The sequence below is a fragment of the Bos indicus genome, chromosome 4, assembly GCF_029378745.1.
Source record: "Bos indicus isolate NIAB-ARS_2022 breed Sahiwal x Tharparkar chromosome 4, NIAB-ARS_B.indTharparkar_mat_pri_1.0, whole genome shotgun sequence".
Classification (NCBI taxonomy): Eukaryota; Metazoa; Chordata; class Mammalia; order Artiodactyla; family Bovidae; genus Bos; species Bos indicus.
In genome coordinates, this window is record NC_091763.1 from 66,811,405 (window position 1) to 66,835,567 (window position 24,163).

A 24,163-nucleotide genomic window follows, 5' to 3' on the forward strand; every position below is an offset into this window, starting at 1 on the left:
TAACTGAATATAATTTTAAAAACACAGGTCAACTAGGGAAAAGGGAAATCTTTTTAAGGGGAATAACAAATTGTTTAATTGGTGCTCCATCACTGTAGCATAGAAACAGCCAGAGACAATGTGTAACTGAATAAGCATGCCTGTGGTCCAATAAAATTTTATTGACTGAAATTTGAATTTCATCTATTTTTCATGTGTCACAAAACATTATTTTTCTTTTGATTTTTTTCCAACCACTTGAAAATGCAAACACCATTCTTAGCTCGAGGGCTGTACTAAAACTTGACCGTGGGCTCTGCTCTAGGTGGCAGCCTCTATTGTAGAAGGTCCCACATTCTGGACATGTCTAGATGCCTGCTCAAAGAACACTCGTTTTTGGCAGGTTACTGCAGGGTGATGCTATGAATCTCTTTATGCATCACAGCAAAAGGCTTGTAATAATGACAGGTGATACTAAGTTTGATCCATATCAAAGGTACATTTTCCTCTTTGTAATTAGAAGTAATCAGTGAGTTATACTTGGAATCCTCCATTTATTCCATTTCCCCAAACCTGCCACTATGTGGTTTTAGGTTTTATGCATGATCATTGCCTGAGTCAATCATTATATTGGAAGTCACAAAATAAATTTGATGATTTTCAATGGCTACCTAGAATACTGTTTTGTGGATTACATAATCATTTTTTTTATTGAACCTTCTAGTTTTAAATATTTAGATTGTTTCTTCTTCTTTTTTTGGCTGCTATCATAAGTAATGCTTTCATTAATATGCTATAGATAAATACTTCTGTATACTATGATAAGTTACTTAAAGGAAATTAGTTGAAGTGAAAACTAGGTCATCGAGTCCAACCACTTTTTAAAGGGATTTGATCCATATTAACAAATTGTGTTTTAGGGAATTATACCAATTTTTGCTCCTATTAAGAGTAATAAGTGCCTGATATATAAGTGCCTTTGTGTCTTACCTGGAAAACAAGCATTAGAACCAAAAGAACCTAAAGTCCATCCATCATGTCACAGGCTTCTTAAATCAAGTCTTCCAGCCTGTGTGTGATGGGGGTGAATAAGTGGGAAGGGAGGCAGTAAATAAATAAACCACTAAAAAAAAGTAAGAAGTGCCTGATTCCTAACACTCAGGCAACATTTAAAAAGTGCCATCACCAAACTGATACATGAAATGGTTTCTTATTATTTTGACTTGTGTCTATTCAATTGTAGTGAGGTTGAAACATTTGTATTTATCCTACCCGGTCATATCCTGGGCTCATTTTTCTACTCATCTTTCCATATTGATCCATAAGAGCTCTTTATATGCTAATGCTGTTAATTCTTTGCCTAATATTTTTCCCATGGTAAATATTTTTCCCAGATTGTAAAAAGATGTGTTTTAAAAATATTTAAGTTTACTTGGCTACTTTCCTCCTAAATTGATTAGTTCCTCCATAAGAGGCATAATAAAAACAATTTAGAAATGAGAGCTGCTAAGTCGCTTCAGTCGTGTCTGACTCTGTGCGACCCCATAGATGGCAGCCCACCAGGCTTCCCCGTCCCTGGGGTTCTCCAGGCAAGAACACTGGAGTGGGTTGCCATTTCCTTCTCCAATGCATGAAAGTGAAAAGTGAAAGTGAAGTCGCTCAGTCGTGTCCGACTCTTAGCGACCCCATGGACTGCAGCCCACTAGGCTCTTCGGTCCATGGGATTTTCCAGGCAAGAGTACTGGAGTGGGGTGCCATTGCCTTCTCCAAGAAATGAGAGAGGGAGTGCAAAAAATTATCCAAATGTAGAATTATTTTGTTTATGACAATTTAAACATCTTAAAAGAAAAAGAATTCCCTAATGAAATTAAAAATTTTACTATCAGCATTCAAAATTCTCTTCTGATCTTTTCTCTTTACTACATATATAGCTGATTTCATGGTGCACAACATATGCATTGCTTTTAATTCATCATTCCATATCTACTTTCTATAATCAGCAGTTACAAATGTAATTTTTAATTAACAATATGGCATAATGTAATTTTTAATTAACAGCTTGACAATGTAGTTCATTTAGTTCTCACAAACCATTTATGATTTAATTTTTCACTAGAATAAATCTCTTTGCTGTGCACATCCTCTGTATAAATTCTTTTTTGGTTCCTTTAGGTAAATTCTAAGTCAGTCTCAAAAATAAAACTACTTGATTGCCAGGGGAAAAAGGGGCACATTCAGGTTTGTTGTTTTTTTGTCAGAACACTCCAGAAAGACTCACTTAACATCTGAGTCCCAAGTATTTGTATGTCACTAGCACAAAATCTGCCCACAGTGCAGAAGACACAGGAGACATGGGTTCGATCCCTGAGTCGGGAAGATCCCCTGGAGAAGGAAATGGCAACTCAGTCCAGTATTCTTGCCTGGGAAATCTCACAGACAGTGAAGCCTGGAGGGCTACAGTCCATAGGGCTGCAAAGAGTCGGATGCAACTGAGCGACTAACACTTTCACTTTGCAGCCCTGTTTAAAGGGGCTTGTTTTCCCAAATCCCCAACAATATAGGTTTCGGTAAGTTTATTTACTCTAGCTAAGTCTATGGGTATATTGTGGTATTTGAAGTTACTTTAAATTGTGCTTCTTCAGGCCTAGCAGGTCTGTGTAAGACCCATATTATAGTTTTATGTATGTTTCTTTCACTTATAAACTGTCCATTCCATGCTTTCCTTGTGTCAAATTCAGCAGGGGGACTTCAGTACTCATTCTTAGTCTTTCTATATATTGGTCAGAGAGCTTTCAGATACAACTCACAGTATGTATGTGCTTTCTTTCCGCTGTCTTCAGGGGCAAGGGCCAAGCTTCAGGCAGGTCTATGCCCCTGCGCTTCAGATATGGTCAGTGTGCCATGCCAACAGCATGGGGCGACCTGTGACCTCAGGCACACCCTTGTTCTCACCATGGCCAGTATCTGTGCAGCAGGGACTCAGGCCTTCCCTTCATAACCTATACTCCCATGGCCACGTCATCTGTGGATCTGAGGGGAGGAGTGCACTCTGGGTTGGGGGAAGAGAATGGCAGGCGAGGCTCTATTCCTGGCTTTTGCTGACTTGGCTCACATCACCCCTGGGCAGCCCTGCCTCTGCACACCTTATCGCCATGGCATCCATATCTTTCATCTTCCACTGAAAACAGGAGCGGCGGTTCTTGTACCAGACCTGGCTCTGAGTTGGAGGATGAGGGCATGAGAAGTGCCCTGCGGTTTCTTCTGAGGAAGGGCTTGCTATGAGCATTAAGCACAAACATTCTGCTAAAATCAAGGAAAGCGAGAAGATTTTGCCCTCAAGGGAACATTTGGCAACGTTTAGGGACATTTTCGATGGTCATAACTGGGGGTGCGACTAGTAGGTAGAGGCCAGGGATTCTGCTAAACAGCCGGCAGCACACAGGACAGCCCCCTGCAAAATGGCCTGGCCCCAGTGTCCATGGTGCCAAGGGCGAGACAGCCTGTTCTAAAGCAAAATAACCACTTTCTGTGCTGCTCCTCGGAGAAGCCAACGGCAACCCAGTCCAGTACCCTTGCCTGGAAAATCCCATGGATGGAGGAGCCTGGTAGGCTGCAGTCCATGGGGTTGCGAAGAGTCGGACACGACTGAGCGACTGCACTTTCACTTTTCACTTTCCTGCATTGGAGAAGGAAATGGCAACTCACTCCAGTGTTCTTGCCTGGAGAATCCCAGGGATGGCGGAGCTTGGTGGGCTGCCGTCTATGGGGTCGCACAGAGTCAGACATGACTGAAGCGACTTAGCAGCAGCAGCAGCAGTGCCTCTCCTTCTAAACTCAAAGCAAACTATTAAACCAAGAGAGAGTATCAGCAACACACACTGAAACAGACTAATTCAGTCTTGTGCAGTTGGGGAGATTTCATTTAGAGATGTTGGTGGCACTAGTGGTAAAGAACCTGCCTACCTATGCAGGAGACATAAGAGACAAGGGTTCGATTCCTGGTTCAGGAAGATCCTCTGGAGAAGGGCATGGCAACCCACTCCAGTGTCCTTGCCTGGAGAATCCCATGGACAGAGGAGCCTGGTGGGCAAAGTCCATGGGGTTGCAAAGAGTTAGACACAACTGAAATGACTTAGCACGTTTTGCTGTGGCATTGCGTATGCCACTCCTCTTACTTGGTCCCAGAACCGGGCGGCTGAAGCCCAAGCTACTGTTATCAACATCCAGATAACATCAACCTGGAATTTGATGTGAGCATGCCTCCTTGACTCATTGCAGCCTCCCAACTGAGGTTTCCCGTGAGATGGAAGAGTTGATTAGGGAGACTTGGGAAGCCTATATTGAGCAGCATGAATTAAAAATCATGTAGACATCTGTAGAGGACGCTAGGGTAGAGGGTGGGGGCTGCCAAAGAACTGGGAGGGAAATACGTGGCCAGACTGGTTTGGAGTTAGACCCTGGCACCATAGAGCTAGCTCCCTAAGATGCTACCTGCCCTAGAGGAGCCAGGTGATGGCTGATTTTGAATATTTAAAACCTGTTCCAGCATATTCCAGTAAAACAGACAGAAAAAAACCCAAACAGGTCTTACCGGCGGTGCAGACGGTGGGGGTGGGGGAGGAGCCCCCAGTGGTGGGGGAGGTGGAGGCAGAGGAGGAGGAGGCGGAGGTGGTGGCACTGGCATATGTCACGGCGTGGGTGTCTCTTGCTTATGAATGGTCCCAAGAGAATGGTCTCTGCTCTGGAAAGGAGAAAAGGGAGAGTTTTAAACTTGGATGCCTTTATTCATGCACACGTCACACAGACATATGGATTTTATGGGTAGTTTGATTCACTTGCTATTCATTCATTCTTCTTTCAATAAATACAGAATACCCACTGTGAGGCAGGCATTGTGTCTACTGCTGGAGACTGAAAGAAATAGCCAGATTTTAGAGAGAATTAGGTAACAAAACTGATAAAAATTTAGCTATTTATGTCTCAATATAATAGAACATGTTAATACATAAATAGCAACACTTCATTCCATAACAACAATTTCAAGTAACAGATTCTACCTCTTTAAGCATTAAACATCTATCATTTTGCATGCAATTTAAAAATATTCTGCACATACTCCCATTTTCCTAAGCAGAGTAAATGGAATGAAATTCAACCTTTTCTGAATGTTGCAGGCTCAATGGTTACTCAGGGTGCCAGCCTCCAGCCAGGCTTACATGGGCATTAGCTATTTTCCTGCTTCCTTCTCTGTTGTCATTCTTACTTTTCTTGCTGTTCTTCTGTTCTTGGTTCTATACAATCATCTGGGTGGGAGCCTGACACTTCTCCCCAAAGGCTTTATATCTGGTATTTGCTGCATGGAGGGCTTTGGGGGTATGATTCTGCAAATATGGTTATGTTTCAAAGAGTTAATATTGTAGGATGTCTGATCTCCAGATAAATATGGCATTGCTCTGTAGAATGTGTTTGCATGCACATGTATGTGAATGTTTTAAAATCTAGAAACAGAAATAAACCTCAGACGTAAGCAAGGGTAATTTTGTTTTTCTGTCCTAGTGACTGGAAGACTAGAACAAGGCCTGTGCCTCTGTTTCTTCAATGTAAAATCCCAATTCATTTATAGTATTCTAGCTTTTATTTTTGATTTACCAACAGCCTTTACTGTTTGCAACATGTTCCTTATCAGTTATCTATTTTATATATATTAATAGTAGTGTGTATACGTCAATCCCAACCTTCCTATTTACCCCTCCTCCCTTACCCCCCTCCCATAACCATAAGTTTAGAGCTGATTTTCATTATTCATGGTATAGTTGCCATGAAGACTGAGTTAGCAAATACCTGAACCACCACTCCTAGAAAAGATACAGGATTAGGCTTATGAGAGCCTCTGGTCATAAGACTTGTGTCAGCTTATCAGCTGACAACATATAACTTAGTTTTATATATTTGTGTTTCTCACTAAAGGTACCTTATTTCATACAGACTGTTTTGTAACTCCTGCCTGTGTGTGTGTGCGCGTGTGTGTGTGTGTGTGTTCAGTTGCTCAGTCATGTCTGACTCTTTGCAGCCATGGACTGTAGCCTGTCAGCCTCCTCTGCCCATGGAATTTCCCAGGCAAAAATACTGGAGTGGGTTGCCATTTCCTCCTCCAGGGGATCTTCCCAACCCAGGGATCAAACTCATGCCCATGTGTGTCCTGTACTGGCAGGCAGATTATTTTTCACTACCACCACCTGGAACGCTCTTGATGTTTTTCTCCATAAGGCCTGTCATAGCCTTCCTGCATTCAGGGGCACTAAGCATCATTTCACTACACTTGCGGGGGGCGGCCACTGAAACGAAATCACCAACAGTAAGCACAATATTTTGAAAAACATGGTGATAAGTAGAATGTGAACAGGACACTTGTTTACAGGGTGAAAGTTGTAACCAGAAGGCAGAGTGCTGCCTTGTTCAACTTCTGCTGGGAACCTGGGTATGATGAAGCAGGAAGGACAAGCTTACCAAACTGTGGAATCCATGAATAATGAGGACTGACCCTTTTTTGGTGTAACTTTTTGAATCCCCTATATGTACTCAGGACTGCGTTAGGTACTTAGGTATGCTGTTTTATTTAATCCTTTCAACGATTCTGTGGTAGACATTGACATTTCCATAAAGAACCAAATTTTGTCTCAGAGAGGTAATGTAGTTTCTACTAAGTTTCAGAAAGAGTATCAGAGCTTCATAAAAGCCCTGTCCTTTCTGATTCAAAACTGCATTTATTAACTTCGTATATTTCAGATCATATTACTTCTCTGCTTCCATCTTGCAAAGATCTTGAAGTATTTCCGAGACCCTCGGGTGAAAAGGACCTTCTACAGGAAAGTATAACTCTTCCAAGTGTTCCCCCCCTAAACTTAGCTTTCTTTACTTTCCATCTAGGTTTATCCTTACAAATCTGAGAGTGACCAGGTGTCACTGGGCTTCTGTCCCGCTGAAATCAAAGGAATGATTTTTCAAGCTCTAACATGAAAGCATATTTTTACATTTAGCACTTGATGGTGCTGAAGGCTTTTTCTTGACAGATATAATCATTAAGCAATTACCTAGAGAATAATTTGTTAAAATCTGACAGTTAAGAATGCAGAGCTCCAGGAAGTCACAGGCTGTACCCATGAGCTCTTTGATGCTTTGTGCTCTCCCAATACATTAAAAAATGTCATTCTGCTCTGTAGTGTATTAAAAGTGATTAGGATAAAAAAAGCCAGATTCTCGAAGGCTTTCATATTTTCTCCCAACTCATGAAATAATCCTGAAAAACAGCATCAAGATGTAGGTAAGATAGTTAAACACCATTAGAGGAGAGGGTGGCAAATGAATAGCACTGTTAATACATGAGACTCTGGCTGTGGGGGACAGTGCTGGTCTGACAATCAGGCCTGGGTTCTACTTCTGCCACTGCTTTTTCCAGTCGTGTGGCTTCAATCAAGTTACTGACTTGGCCAAAATGTTCATTTGGTTTTTCCCATAGGATGTTATGAAAAACCCAAATGGACTTTTTGGCTAACCCCATAGTTCACCTGTCTCACTTTATTTGTAAAATAGTTACCATGCTTAATTCTTAGTTTGTTATCACAATTAACACAGAAAAACATAATAGAGGTCCTGACAGAAAGCAGACACTTAACTGAAGCTGCCTTTATCTTATCACACCCCCTCCTTCACTGCCACAAATAACTATAATAAAAGGTGGAGGAGAATAAATGCCCCAAGAGAGGTGTGGAGTGCTAAGGAATGTCATCATCAATTCAAACCCAAAGGAAGGGGGACAATTAATAAACACTTAGTAGAAACTATTGCATTTTTCAACAAGTAGAAAGATGGTGTAAGAATTGGTTCCTGTTGAAGAAGTAGCACATCAGCAGAGATAACAGAAGTAGAAGAATGCAAGCAGCTGGGAGACTTTACATGTTTGGAAGAGAATAAGAAAAGGCTGGAACCACAGAGGGGCTTCAAGACACTATTCTGCAAGTGTCTCCTTCCTTGGGTCGAGGTGGGACATCTGGCGTGTGGCCGTCTACCATCTTTTGAACACTTTTCCTAAGCCTGAGGAATTTCTTCAATTGTGAGTCCTGCCTCCCTCAGCCAGAAGCCACGAATTCCTGTTCCTAGCACCGCTTGCAGGCAGAGAACCGACCACTGTGACCATGGATTCAGAGGTGAGGAAACGGTGGAAGGTAAGGTGTGGAGAAGCCGGGCCAACAGGAGAGAAGACCTGGGCCTGAAGCAGGAGTGCTCCCTCAACTCTGCCTGAATGATATACAGTGGTTATGCAAGTCCAGTATTGACCAGATCTTCCCATTTCCCCCCCCAAAGTCCCCATATCCAGATTTTCATGTGAATCCCAATTTTGAAGTAAAACCAAATGAAAGCATTTTTGAAAACCAGTGGGTCAACAGAACATGTCTGCAGGTCATCCAAGGACCCATAAGATGCCAGAAGCCAACTGCTTTACAGGGAGCCGGTGAGGGGTGGGGCTGGGGCAGAAGAATTGATGCTTACTTAGTACAGGTGATGAACTTTCTCGTCTTCTCTTCCTCCCCTCTCCCCTTCATTCCCTACTTGATCAATCTGTCTGTTCTCATTCAGAGAGAGAGATGGACTGAGCTTGCCTATGTTTTTATATTAAAAAGTTAACTATGTATGTTATTACATATAAATAAATATTATTATATTATACTTATAAATATATTTTATATATTTAAATATATTTATTTATAATATATATGTATATTATATATAATATATTTAAATATATTATATTATATAAATTTATATATAATTATATTATAAATATTATTTCAGAGAGAAATAACTCATGGTTGACAATTTTACACACCAGTTGCTCTTGTCATAATCACATTTCTCTCCAAGAATAGTTTGTCAGAACACAGCTGTTCATAAATAGAAAATGTGCCTATTTTTTAACATATAAGCAAGGATTACTGCTACTATTTGACAAAAGTGTCTTTTGCTGGTTCTAAAAATATATTTGAATAGGAATCTGAAAATAAAGTTCTCTGGCCACTCATAACTTTTTATGTTTTGACACTGTCCAACTGAATCCCTTGTTTCTTTGGTTATGAAGTCAGGAAAAGAGAAGAGAGATTTCTCACCTCTGAACTAATGCAGGTGGGAGAACCCTGTGAGGCCATTCATTTCTCACATCAAGGTTTCAGCAGGGTCCTGACACTCTATCAATCAGTCATTTATTTATCAAAGGTGCTTCGTGGCCAGGAAATCACAACCCTAGAGTACATGAGCATATAAGGCACACACAAAGAGGTTCTCTAAAAATATGTGGTAAAACTGCCAAAGCTATAAGTAAAATAATAAAGAACTTAAAAAAAATCTCTCCAGGTAATGGTGAAAATGATTTACAAGTGGTCACTTTCTGTTGTCACTTCCTCATTGTTTCAGAGCGAATTCTCTGGGCAGAGTCCTCCTCTCCTGGGTCTTCCCACCTGTAAGCTCTCATGCCCCACCCTCCACCTTGCTCAGTGAAGACTGCCCCCCTATTGGGCAAGCGGAAGTTGGTGCTCTCACCCTCAATAGTACAAAATCCCTAGAATATTTAGCCTTTTGGGGATAGTGGGGCATGTTGATCTGAGTAGGAAAGGAAGCAGGGGATAGGGCAGGGGGAAATAAAAAGTGTAGGATAAAATAAATTCTTGAACATTGCTGTTCTAGATTATAGTAAGATAAGTTAGTCCTGACACAGCCCTTGCTATGTGCCAGGCCCTATCCTTAGCACTTTTCATATATAAACCCATTTAAGCCCCACAGTATCCTAATCAGATCGATACTACTATTACTGCTATCTTTCAGATGAGGAAACAGGCCCAGAGAGGTTAAGAAACCTGTTTAAAGTAACAGAGTGAATTACTGGAAGAGCTGCCTTCAAATCTGAGGTGTCAGGCTCCAGAGTCCATGCTCTTAAGCATCATGTTAACTTACATCACTTGTAAACCTATGACTTTCATAGTTTTTAACCACATCCACACACCACCTGAACTAACTTTCAGTTAAATTATTACCATAAATGGAAGTCAATATCACTTGCCATCAATGGATGGTGATAATAAAAATCAACTTAATGATTATTAAAATAAAATGTTCACCTTTGTACCATCTAAACTCATTTCAGGCTTCCTTAGTGATACCTAACCTTGGTCTTTTGGGGAACAGTGGTCTGGAGCAGTGTTTTCCCAACTGTAATGGAGGATAAATTGCCCAAGGAGTCCTGTTAAAATGTAGATTCTGATTCAGTAGGTCTAGGGTGGGGCCTGAAATTCTGCATTTCTAGCAAATTCCCAGGTGGGGCCTAAACTGCTGGTCTGGGAACCACACCTTGGGTAGCTCTAGAATGTTGTAAGAATGCATGGTCTCCACCTCAGACCTACTGAATTGGAATTTTCGAGTCTCTTGCCAACAAGAGATTTTGTGCTCACTGAAGTCTGAATAGCCCTGTTCTTTAACAACCAGGATGTTGAAACGCCCTGCCCCACTTAGATGGAAGTTGTGTCCTCTACTGAGAAGGCTCTTTCTTCTGTAGACCCAGTTCATTTCAGCAGGCTGGATCCATGAAAATGGCACTGTACTTAGGACTGGAATTGACACACAAAGGAAAGAGAAACGGAGCTGAGCGCCATTCACCTTTCACTCAGGTGATATGAAGAGCTTCCCACACCTGAGATCCACACGGGCCAACAACAGCTCCTGAAGCTGAACTGTTCAGGTCTGACTGGATATGACAGCTAATTATCTGCTGAAATGCTTCCCAGGCGGCACTAGTGGTAGAACCTGCCTGCCAATGCAGGAGACGTAAGAGACTCTGGTTTGATCCCTGGGTTGGGAAGATCCCCTGGAGGAGGGCATGACAACCCATTCCAGTATTGCCTGGAGAAGCCCATGGACAGAGGAGCCTGGTGGGCTACAGACCATAGGGTCACAAAGAGTCAGACATGACTGAAGTGACTTAGCAGGCACACACATGCAATGCTTAAAGGGTGAATGCATATTGTCCATGAGTGTTGTAAAACCAAGATAAACTTTAACCACAACCTAATATGAAAGCTACTAAGTCATACTTACAACGAGCTCAGAAATTGGTTTCCTTTTAAAAGACTCTTACTGAATCACAAATTTGTTCCCAAACCACTGAATTCATTATAATAACTGAACAGTATCAGGGTAAAGGATATAAATAAAAATATTGGTAATATTTATCATTGACTCAGGCATTTAAATTATCACTAAATGCCGCAAAAATCATTGTCTGTGTGGTTCCCAACAGCGAAAGGAGAAAATATTGATTTCATGTTTTCTTTCTTTTTGCTGCCTTGAATTAGCTAAAAGAAGAATGAGGCTAATTAAAAATACATGATATTAATCACACGTTTATAAGCAAGCCTCATTTTATGTAACAGCTATGCTTCTGAAAAATGGCATCTCTAATTTTGGAAAAATCGAGCTATGCTTTAAGGATACAAAAGGACTTTATTATTTAGTGGAAATCCATAATCAATGTTATAAAATAACAAGTCATTTTATAAAATAAATTACCACCTCTCTAATTTATTATATCATCACTGGAAAAGACCTTGATGCTGGGAAAGACTGAAGGCAAAAGGAGAAGGGGGCGCCAGAGGATGAGATGTCTAGATAGCATCACCAACTCAATGGACAAGAATTTGAGCAAATTCCAAGATAGTGAAGGACGGAAGAACCCAGCTTGCTGCAGTCCACCGGGTGGCAAAAAGTCAGACATGACTTAGCGACGGAACAACAACAACCAACAAGAGATTCCATAAGGAGGATGTTTTTTACTTTCTAAGGCTGAGGTGGCCACTTTTCCCCTGGGACTGTGAATACTCTTAAAATGCTGTTCTGAGAATCACTGAGGAAAGAATGTACTGACTAGAGGGGCCACAGGGAACAAGTCTACAAGACACATTCTTTCTGATCCAGTTTTACTTCTGAGACTTCAGATGAGTTAAAGTATTTTCACAGTAGGAATAACTGCTTCAGCTTGGGCCAGATCAGGATGCCTGGTTCAAGTTCTGGTGCCTCTAGTTCCCTGTCCAGCTTGAAGTTCTGCTAGAACCTCAAACAACCTGCAGCCAGGAGGCATCATCAGCTCTGTCACCAGCCACATTCTATCCCACGGCAGTGAGCACACTTTACTGACAGCCAAGCCTGATACACTGACTGGAAGTCTCACCTCTCAGACTACACGGCATCACTCCCTTATTCACATAGACGCCTTTCCTAAAGAAAGGCTCTTGGCTATGGAGTCAAGTTCTCCATCTCATCCTCCAATCAGTTCTACAAATCCTACCCTTTACCGCGGCTACATTTGTGACACTTTGTTACATATCTTTTCTTTATATCTCTGTGTGTTTGTCCATGCTATGCAGGCTGGATGTGATGGCCTTCACCACCTGGAAAATTCCCACCAATCCTCTAAAACACACTCAGGTGCTAACTTCTCTGCACAGATTTTCTTCTCCCTTTGCTAGAGCTAACCTCCCCAATAGTACTTTGTTTGCAATTTTATCATGGCACTAGAGACGCTGGCAATTTCCTTTCACATGTCAATGTGTCTCCCTTCACTGGGCCATGGGCTCCTTGAAGGTTCAAAGATAGGAACTGTGTCTGAGGTATCTTGGTATTGCCAAGGCCAAAGGTAATGCTGAATACCATTGCTTTGGTGTTGCTATGGGAAGGAAATAGAAAACATACACATCCAGGGTCATGCCAACTACTCAAGCAAAAGATGGAGACATGGCTTGGCAGCAGTACATTTATTGTGTCTACAGATGAAATAATTATCTTGACACTTTAAGAAAAATATTTCCAACTAAAATAGGAAGGGAAGAAAAGGGCAGGAGAAATTTCTGTCCAACTGTTACTGGAGTGGGTAGCCTTTCCCTTCTCCAGGGGATCTTCCCAACCCTGCAGGAATCGAACCCAGGTCTCCTGCATTGTGGGTGGATTCTTTACCAGCTGAGCCGCAAAGGGAAGCTCAGGCCTTATTATGGTACGGGAATAAAATATCTTCTGGATGTGGGATGCTCAAAGCTTACAGTGCTCACTGGAAAAGCTTCACCTGGCATGTTAGAAATGCTGTCATCAGAGAAGAATAGTAGGGAGAACAGGTCTCTAGTTCTGGTTTTAATGGTTATCTATTTCTCCATCTATAAAAATATAAAGCATGTTCCTTCTTCTCTGATTTGCATAAGTGTAAGGACCAAATAAGTACTTTGAGATAAGCATTAAACAAATAAAAAATAGGCTATAGTCCTCTCTAAAAAGCAACATTCTTTCAAATGTAATTTTTAAATTAATGATATGGTAGCTTCTTGGCAAAGGAGACACTTGGCCTACAGGGCAGCATACATGAGACTTTAGTCTTTTAAATTAGCAAACACTTTTCAAAACAACACTTTTCAAAACAACACTGAGTTCAAGGAGGTCTTCTGGTTTTCAGATGGCAGAATGAAAATATCTCTGTTCCTGCCTTTTCTGGGAAACTGTTTCAAAATAGGAAGGAAGGGGAATCTCAGAAATATAATCTTGATTTTGAGGGGGAAAAACTAGATTTCTGTCACCTTGAATTTCAGTAAATGAGACAGAGCTGCCTGATGCCCAGGACAACCAAATGCAGGGTACAGGTAAGGTGGTGTAGCCTACAATGTAGAGGGCGGGCCTGTGGCTGCGGGCCTCACAGTGTCATTCTCCAAAATAAGAAGCACTGGCTCCTATGAGCAAGTTGGTGAGGAAGTCCCACCGACACTTGTTTAGAACAATGGAAAAGTGTGTGTAGGACAGCACAGGGGTGACCTTGGACCCTAGACACACCGGGAACATGGAAGGAGGCAAAGGCAAGCCATTCCAGCAGGTGCACCACTAGAAATGGGCGAGGGCGAGGGAGAGAGGAAATCATGAGCATCTAAAGCCTCTCTCTCTCCTTCTCCTCTCTCCCTGCCCTCACTCTCTGTCATATGGAGCGCTTCTCTGACTCTCCCTGGTCTAGAACCTGCCCTGGTCTTCTCCTCGAATAATTATCTTGCAAATAGTTGGTCTAGACTTCCCTGGTGACTCAGATGGTAAAGAATCTGCCGCAATACAGGAGACCCGGGTTCAGTCCCTGGGCTGGGAAGATCCCCTGGCGAAGGGAATAGCAACCCACTCTAGTATTCTTGCCTGGAGAGTTCCACGGACAGAGGGGTCTGGCAGGTTATAGTCCACAGGGTCTTAAAGAGTTGGACATGACTGAGTGACTAACACAAACACAAAAAGCATACAATTTATTCTAAGATGAATACTAAAACAAGGAACCAATAAAGAGAACCAGCACAAGATCTACACAAAAAAACTAGAAAGAAAAAGTGGGAAAGGAACAGGACAAAGGATAGATGATAGATGAAAAACATAAGAAGATACACTGCTGTGAACAGATAAAAACAGTGACAAGGCATAAAACAATTAACTGAACGAATTTTATGAGACTAGCTGTGAGAAAGACTCAATTTATACTGTATATTGTTTTTACATTTTTATACTTTTTGAAGTATGTATCTTGGGCATTGCTTCCCAGGTGGCGCAATGGTAAAGAATCCACCTGCCAATGCAAGAGACATAGGAGACACAGGCTTGATTCCTGGGTCAGAAAGATCCCCTGGAGGAGGGCATGGCAACTCACACCGGTATTCCTGTCTGGAAAATTCCATGGACATCAGGTTGCAAAAGACTCAGACATGACTGAGCACATATATGCACACATTTTGGGCATTACTACCCACTGCAAAAACTAATTTAAAAAAGAAAGTTTTGGATTGCTTTATTTATTGGGACAATTGTGGAGAAGTATTTTTTGTAATGTTTTGCATTATCTTAGGAGACCCCTCTACATCTAAAAGGTAAATACAAATGAATAAACAAATAAAGAAAAACATAAATGTGTCTTGACCATTTGGTGTAAGTAAGCTGGGTCCACAAAGAATAGTACTGCAAGCCGTGGGCTTTGCTGGCCAGGTCCTGCATGCAGACCTCCAGGAAAGCTGTACCCACTCCTACAGCCAGTCACTAACGTCAAAGTCACTGACCAGGTGGGCTCAGAAGACAATCAAGAATACAGTAAAATAATTCTCCTCAATCTAATCCATAAACCCTAAGGTTTAATTCTTCTGTTAATACGTGGTTATTATACAATGAGGAACAGTTCTGAAACATGATTGCCCATTAGGCACGAATCATTTGCGAGTTGGTTCCATTTGTAACTAGTCATTCATTAAATGGGAATAAACAAGACAGCACCATAACTGGGAGGGGGCACAGGTCTGAAAAGACAGGAGGTGGCTTTCTTTCTCCTTTCCCCAAATAATGCACTCCTAGATCTTACAGACAGGTATCTGGACCCATTGTTCTTCAGCATTCATTATTTACAAAGACAACATCAAAATGACTACAGGTCAACCACCATTACTTAAAACTCACTGACCATCCATGACCACCAGGAACGCACAACATCAGGCATAAACCCAGATTTGATTTAGCCTTCTTCCTTCTACGAGTCTGCAGGTGAATTTCTAAAACCTTAGGACATACAAATTTGGGTGAAAACCAGAAAAAAAGTCACGCACAATCTGTTAAAATGTAGGAAAAAATGTTCACTTGCTCGTCTGGTTTTAGGCAGTTATCTCACCTGTTTGTGAAGCTTCTTTATTCTTCCTCTGAAATACTGGGGAGCAACATGATGAACAAAAATGTTTCATGTAAAAGTTTAGAAAAATATTAGAACAAAAAACAGCTCTCTTAAAATCTATTTCTGCATCATTAAAAGGAAATACAACTACATCTCTGGTCCGTTTCCTCGGTTCTACCATGAGAAGAAAAATGTCTCCTCTTCTACTAGGGTCATAATTATTTATGTCAGACACATAGCAAAGGGGCCAGAGTTTTTTTTTTTTTTTTACTATGTTTATTCACTGGGCAGATATGGCTGATGATTTCACACTGATGTACTTGGCTGGGAGAGCTCTTTGTTAAGCAATCATTAAAAAAACAATAGCTCACATGTACAAAGCAGATTTCCTGTGTTAACAATTCTGATTGTTGTTTACATAATTATCTTACATCCCCCCAAGTAACTCTGTATGACAGATACTAATCCCCATTTCACAGATAAGGAAACAAAGGCTCAAAGATGTAAAGTCATAGCCCAAGATCAAATAGTTGGAACTTGACATAGCCACATTCAACCCAAGTGAACTGCCCCTAAGCGTGTGCACTCTCCACTACTTCACCCAGCTTCTGACAAGCATCTCGCCCTTTGCACAGTCAATGCAGAAAGTATTTACTGAGCTTCTTCCATATGTTAGGCACTATGATAGCCACTGAGTGAAACTATAAACATGAATATCAGGCAATTAACGAATACTTGATGAAAAAATAAATCTATAGATACCTGGCTCCTATCCAGGAATGATAGCTCATAATACTTGCAGATGCTGTTTAGTTGCTAAGTCAGGTGCAACTCTTTTATGACCCCGTGGACTGTAGCCCACCAGGCTTCTCTGTCCATGGGATTTCCCAGGCAAGAATACTGGAGTGAGTTGCCATTTCCTTCTCCAGGGGATCTTCCCAACCCAGGGATCAAATCAGGTCTCCTGCATTGGCAGGCAGATTCTTTACCACTGAGCCACCTGGGAAGCCCTATAATACTTACGTATTGAAAGCTACTATGTGCCAGGCACTTCGCTAGAAAGGCAGGAAAAAAGGGGAAAAAAGAGGTAACAATAAAGCATATGGTATATCAGATCAGATCAGATCAGTTGCTCAGTCGTGTCCGACTCTTTGCCACCCCATAAATTGCAGCACGCCAGGCCTCCCTCCATCACCAACTCCCAGAGTTCACTCAAACTCACGTCCATCAAGTCGGTGATACCATCTAGCCATCTCATCCTCTGTCGTCCCCTTCTCCTCCTGCCCCCAATCCATCCCAGCATCAGAGTCTTTTCCAATGAGTCAACTCTTCGCATGAGGTAGCCAAAGTACTGGAGTTTCAGCTTTAGCATCATTCCTTCCAAAGAACACCCAGGACTGATCTCCTTTAGAATGGACTGGTTGGATCTTCTTGCAGTCCAAGGGTATATAAAAGGCACAAAATAAATTCCAATATATCAGTAATCATAATAACTATAAACAGATTATTAGCTTCTCCTACTAAAGGACAAAGATATTCAAATTGATTTAAAAATTAACTGTATCTCCTTTATAAGGAACACAGCTAAAACAAAGTGATGTTTAAAACTTTGAAAATTAAACAATGGAAACAATACTCAAGTAGACACTAAAAATTGGTACAGAACCCTCATACTTTGCTGCTGAAAATGTAAAATGGAGCAGCCACTTTGGAAGTGTTTGTAAGTTCCCCACAACATTAAACAGAATTATCATAAGATCGGCAACTGCACTCCAACGTATCTCCAAGAGAAATGAAAACATTTGCCTACACAAAAACTTATACATGAAAGTTTATAATAGCATTGCTTAATATAGTCAAAGTGTAGAAACAGCCCAACCATCAATCAACTTATGAGTGGATAAACAAATGTAGTATGGCTGTGCTATTATTTAGCAATAAAAAGGAATGAAGTACTGATACATGCTATAGCACGGATAAACGCAAAAGACATTATGCTAAGAAGTCAATCATATACTGTATGATTCCATTCATATGAAATTTCAGAATGGGTAAATCCAAAAAAAATAAAAAATAGATTAGTAGTTGTCAGGGCTGAGGAGAAGGGTATGGGAAGGGGCGTCTAATGGGTTTCTTTTGGGGATGATAAAAATGTTCTGGAATTAAGATGATGGTGTTAGTTGTGTGACTGTGTGAATATTCTAACAACCACTGAATTGAATACTTTAGAAGACTGAATTTTATGGTATATGAATTATATTGTAATAAGGCTGCTTTTTTTTTTTTTAAGTCGTGCAGCATGATTAATATCAGGCAAAACAGAATCCAGGGCAAAAACATATTAATAGAAATACAAAGTGTTCTGGAAATATAAATGAAAAGATAATTAATTGCTTCCATGGCTTATGGACCATGAAAAGCATAAGAAACTTCTGAGACAGGTCTTTGGTGACTGAAGGGAGTGGGGAGGGGATGAGCAAAGCTTTGCCACGTAGGCATGTACAGGGTGAGTAGCAAACAGTCCCAGCGAGCACAGTGCTCACAGAGCTAGGTTGTTCAGGAGTCTGAGGTTTATTTTCTTTTAACTTTTTAAAAAAGGAGACATGTTAGATGCAGCATGTTTTACACACAGCACCCTAGGGGGCATTGTGGAAAATGAATCATAGGGAGAAGAAGTAGCAAGTAGGTAGATCAATCTGGGGATTCACACAAGGCAAGGATGGATATTTATTTGAATTAGAGTAACTGCAGTGGGATAGAGCCAAGGAAGATAAAAATTTGGATATCTGGGATGGGTGGGGGGAGAAGGAAGAGCCTAGGATAACCCCACAGCTCCTTGCCAAGACAATCCAGTATTAATTAAAGAAGGCAGGAACAAATGTGTGGGTGTTGGGGGTGGTGCATAGGTGGGGAGAACTGAGTTTAATTTGAAGCATATGAGGTCCTTTTGGCAAATGGAAATTTGGATCTGCAATTTAGAAAAGAAGCAAGGCTGGTAACAGAGATTTAGGAAGCTACATAAGGCAGCTGGGTATGTTTCATTCTCTAATGTTAATTGCATGAAAAACTAAAAAAGTGTAACATTTTAAATTACTGAGTCACCTTTTGTAGTTTCTAATTAAGTCAAGAACATAATTAGACAGGCTAATAATGGAAGTTATGTCAAATGGTTGATAATTTTAGTTGCCTACTCAATAACCATTTCCTCTTCTTCTTTAGAGCAACTCCTCCCTAGCTGGAGGAGGGTGGGGGGTAGCAGTTGCAGTTTACCTAGCTGAAACTATTTGATTTCAGATTTTACATTTTAGAGCAGCACTGTGACACCATTCTGGCCAATGAGATGTAGCCAGAAGTATCTGGGGAGGCCATCACTTTCTAAATAAAAAGGCAGTTCAGTTCAGTTCAGTCGCTCAGTCGTGTCCAACTCTTTGGGACTCCATGAATCGCAGCACGCCAGGCCTCCCTGTCCATCACCAACTCCTGGAGTTCACTCACACACACACCCATCAAGTCAGTGATGCCATCTAGCCATCTCATCCTCTGTCGTCCCCTTCTCCTCCTGCCCTCAATCCCTCCCAGCATCAGAGTTTTTTCCAATGAGTCAACTCTTCGCATAAGGTGGCCAAAGTACTGGAGTTTCAGCTTTAGCATCATTCCTTCCAAAGAAATCCCAGGGCTGATCTCCTTCAGAATGGACTGGTTGGATCTCCTTGCAGTCCAAGGCACTCTCAAGTGTCTTCTCCAACATCACAGTTCAAAAGCATCAATTCTTTGGCGCTCAGCTTTCTTCACAGTCCAACTCTCACATCCATACATGACCACTGGAAAAATCATAGCCTTGACTAGATGGACCTTTGTTGGCAAAGTAATGTCTCTGCTTTTCAATATGCTATCTAGGTTGGTCATAACTTTTCTCCCAAGGAGTAAGCATCTTTTAATTTCATGGCTGCAATTACCATCTGCAGTGATTTTGGAGCCCCACAAAATAAAGTCTGACACTGTTTCCACTGTTTCCCCATCTATTTCCCATGAAGTGATGGGACCAGATGCCATGATCTTTGATTTCTGAATGTTGAGTTTTAAGCCAACTTTTTCACTCTCCTCTTTCACCTTCATCGAGAGGCTTTTTAGTTCCTCTTCACTTTCTGCCATAAGGGTGGTGTCATCTGCATATCTGAGGTTATTGATATTTCTCCCAGCAATCTTGATTCCAGCTTGTGCTTCTTCCAGCCCAGCGTTTCTCATGATGTACTCTGCATATAAGTTAAATAAGCAGGGTGACAATATACATCCTTGACGTACTCCTTTTCCTATTTGGAACCAGTCTGTTGTTCCATATCCAGTTCTAACTGTTGCTTCCTGACCTGCATACAAATATCTCAAGAGGCAGGTCAGGTGGTCTGGTATTCCCATCTCTTGCAGAATTTTTCACAGTTTATTGTGATCCACACAGGTAAAGGCTCTGGCATAGTCAATAAAGCAGAAATAGATGTTTTTCTGGAACTCTCTTGCTTTTTTGATGATCCAGCGGATGTTTGCAATTTGGTCTCTGGTTCCTCTGCCTTTTCTAAAACCAGCTTGAACAACTGGTTCAAGCTTGAAGTTCACGGTTCATGTATTGCTGAAGCCTGGCTTGGAGAATTTTGAGCATTACTTTACTAGCGTGTGAGATGAGTGCAACTGTGCGGTAGTTTGAGCATCCTTTGGCATTGCCTTTCTTTGGGATTGGAATGAAAACTGACCTTTTCCAGTCCTGTGGCCACTGCTGAGTTTTCCAAATTTGCTGGCATATTGAGTGCAGCACTTTCACAGCATCATCTTTTAGGATTTGAAAGAGCTCAACTGGAATTCCATCACCTCCACTAGCTTTGTTCATAGTGATACTTTCTAAGGCCCACTTGACTTCACATTCCAGGATGTCTGGCTCTAGGTCAGTGATCACACCATCGTGATTATTTGGGTCATGAAGATCTTTTTTGTACAGTTCTTCTGTGTATTCTTGCCACCTCTTCTTAATATCTTCTGCTTCTGCTAGGTCCATACCATTTCTGTCCTTTATCGAGCCCATCTTTGCATGACATGTTCCCTTGGTATCTCTAATTTTCTTGAAGAGTCTCTAGTCTTTCCCATTCTGTTGTTTTCCTCTAGTTCTTTGCATTGATCACTGAGGAAGGCTTTCTTATCTCTTCTTGCTATTCTTTGGAACTCTGCATTCAGATGTTTATATCTTTCCTTTTCTCCTTTGCTTTTCGCTTCTCTTCTTTTCATAGCTATTTGTAAGGCCTCCCCAGACAGCCATTTTGCTTTTTTGCATTTCTTTTCCACGGGGATGGTCTTGATCCCTGTCTCCTGTACAATGTCATGAACCTCCATCCATAGTTCATCAGGTACTCTATCTATCAGATCTAGTCCCTTAAATCTATTTCTCACTTCCACTGTATAATCATAAGGGATTTGCTTTAGGTCATACCTGAATGGTCTAGTGGTTTTCCCTACTTTCTTCAATTTCAGTCTGAATCTGGCAATAAGGAGTTCATGATCTGGGCCACAGTCAGCTCCTGGTCTTGTTTTTGTTGACTGTATAGAGCTTCTCCATCTTTGGCTGCAAAGAATATAATCAATCTGATTTCGGTGTTGACCATCTGGTGATGTCCATGTGTAGAGTCTTCTCAAGCGTCCCTAATAGAAGGGCCCTCACTCTTTAGGTATTTATACCTTTCCTTTATTCTTGCCTGGGGCTTCCCTGGTGGCTCAGACGGCCGAGAATCTGCCTGTAATACAGGAGACCCAGGTTCAATACCTGGGTGGGGAAGTTCCCCTGGAGAAGGAAATGGCCACCCACTAACTACAGTATTCATGACTGGAGAGTTCCAAGGACAGAGGAATCTGGCAGGCTAGAGTCCATGGGCTGCAAAGAGTTGGACGCAACTGAGCAACCAACACACACTTTCTTCTTGCCTGAAGATGTAAGCCTAGAGATATGGCAGCCATATTGTGACCATGAAGCAACTAGATTTCAGATGAGGTCTTACATGGTGAGGACAGTGAAGCAGGAAGATGGATAGAGGCTGCTTCTCTGATAGCACTGCTTGAGCTCCATCTTCAGCCAAGACTGCAGCCATGAAATTAAAAGATGCTTGCTCCTTTGAAGAAAAGGTATGACCAACCTAGACAGCATATTAAAAAGCAGAGACATTGTTTTGCCAACAAAGGTCCATCTTGTCAAAGCTATGGTTTTCCCAGTAGTCATGTATGGATGTGAGAGAGGGACTATAAAGAAAGCTGAGCACCAAAGAACTGATGCTTTTGAACTGTGGTGTTGGAGAAGACTCTTGAGAGTCCCTTGGACTGCAAGGAGATCCAACCAGTCCATCCTAAAGAAAATCAGTCCTGAATATTCATTGGAAGGACTGATGCAGAAGCTGAAATTCCAACACTTTGATCACCTGATGCGAAGAACTGACTCACTGGTAAAGACCCTGATGCTGGGAAAGATTGAAAGTGGGAGGAGAATGGGATGACAGAGGATGAGATGGTTGGATGGCATCACTGGCTCGATGGACATGAGTTTGAGTAAACTCTGGGAGTTGGTGATGGACAGGGAGGCCTGGCGTGCTGCAGTCCATGGGGTGGCAAAGAGTCAGATACGACTGAGCAACTAACTGAACTGAACTGATCAGCCCTGGACTGCATTTCTTGGGAGTCTATTTCTACACGACACACTTGTATCTGTTTAAGCCAGATTCTCATGTGTGCATTGTTTTTTGTTTTGTTCGTCTTGGCAGCTGAATGTAATCCTAATAAAATCATACTTGGGTTAATATATACATTAATATATACATTACATATATATAAAACATGAGACTAAAAAGACATGTCCATTATTTCAAGTACTAATAAAAAAGTTTAAAAATCAAATATCACTTATTCTTACTACCAAGAGGTACTAAGTGTCTTATGGGGCCTAAAAGATAGTACAGAATACTGGATATTTATTTTTCTAACAGTAGCTAAAGGGAGATTATGGGATTACTAGTATTAAGAAAATTCATGAACACATCTATTAATGAGTATACATGTATGATGACACCTTTGGACTGTTTTCTGGATAAAGTAAACTGATCTGGCTCATTTATATAGCTTCTATCAGAACCAATGGTCTTAAAGATAGGACTGTTCACCTGATTCTCACAAGAACTATAATGTTTGGAAGAAAGAATCTTTCTACTCTCCCAGGAACTCAGTAAGCACAGCTAAGGAAACAGTATATCCCCCAACCACTGTACTCTGGCCCTTCACAGAAGAGCTTCTATAGGGTTGTGCTCTGGGAGTATGTCTCCAGAACTGCAGTCAGTAACATTCTAGGAAACACTTATTATTACCTTCCACCACAAAATTTCCATTGTCTTCATGGTCTGAACCATGTTGAAGACTTAGGTCTCTATGGCAACAGAGACTGCTTTGAGGACTCGCCAGGAGAAAGCCATCCCAAGTTCCAGGACCAGGAAAAGCTGTGTAACTGATCTCTTTTTATCTCATGGTCACTGTGGATCAGGTAACTATTTGTGTTTCCCTCTTTGTTTTGGCTACTGGGAAGCTCTGACAAATTTTTAATTCCATCTCCAGAAACTACACCAAACCTTAAACTCATCTCTAGAAATTACCTGCACCTTATAACATAATCTTGTTCACTAAACTACCTCTAATTTTATCTTTTTCAAAATAATTTTATTTATTTAGTTTTGGCTGTGCTGGGTCTTCCTTGTTGTGTGGGCTTTTTTCTAGTCTCAGTGCAGGGACTTCTCATTGCAGTGGCTTCTCCATGAGCCCTAGGGCCCGTGGGCTCAGTAGTTGTGGCTTCTGGGCTCCAGAGCACAGGCTCAGTAGTTGTGGCACATGGAATTAGTTGCTCTATGGCATGTGGAATCTTCCCGGATCAGGGATCGAACCTATATCTCCTGCATTCTCGGGTGGATTCTTTACCACTGAGCCACCAGGGAAGCCCCCTTCTAATTTTATGTTGCTTTTTAATCTGTGTGTTCTCTTTACCGCTGTTTCATTATCTATTAATCTTTTGTTGTTAACTCCTCTAATGCTTTATGGAACGAAGAGCATTTCAGGCAAAAATTTTTTAAAACATCAGATGATAATGATAATAATAATAATAGCTAATTTATTGACCGTTGCTATGAACCAAGCACTGTCTTAGGCTTAACTTAGGTTATTTACCCTAAATAGGAGATAAGTAGTATTATTACTAGGTCCACTTTACAGATGAAAAAACTGAGACACAGACAGGTGAAGTAATGTCATATAACCAAGTGATGAATGCAAGATTCAAACCCAGATATTTTGAATTACAAGCATTTTACAAAAGAAGAAATAATAATATTTAATTTCTAAAAGAAGCAGAGGCATTCTGATCTTACA

The 24,163-nt window shown here is 41.2% G+C and overlaps 1 protein-coding gene across 7 annotated transcripts in view; it reads right to left on the bottom strand.

The window, feature by feature from the left end:
- Positions 1 to 24,163, bottom strand: part of WIPF3 (WAS/WASL interacting protein family member 3) — an 84,845-nt gene that overhangs the window by 55,873 nt on the left and 4,809 nt on the right. For all 7 annotated transcript variants that reach the window (XR_011566116.1, XM_070787270.1, XM_070787274.1 and 4 more), the window contains exon 2: positions 4,571 to 4,720. Coding sequence is in view for 6 of the 7 variants with exons in the window: in XM_070787270.1 (XP_070643371.1) it covers positions 4,571 to 4,663 (93 nt within the window). In the remaining variant the exon portion in view is untranslated. The remainder of the gene's footprint in view (positions 1 to 4,570; positions 4,721 to 24,163) is intronic.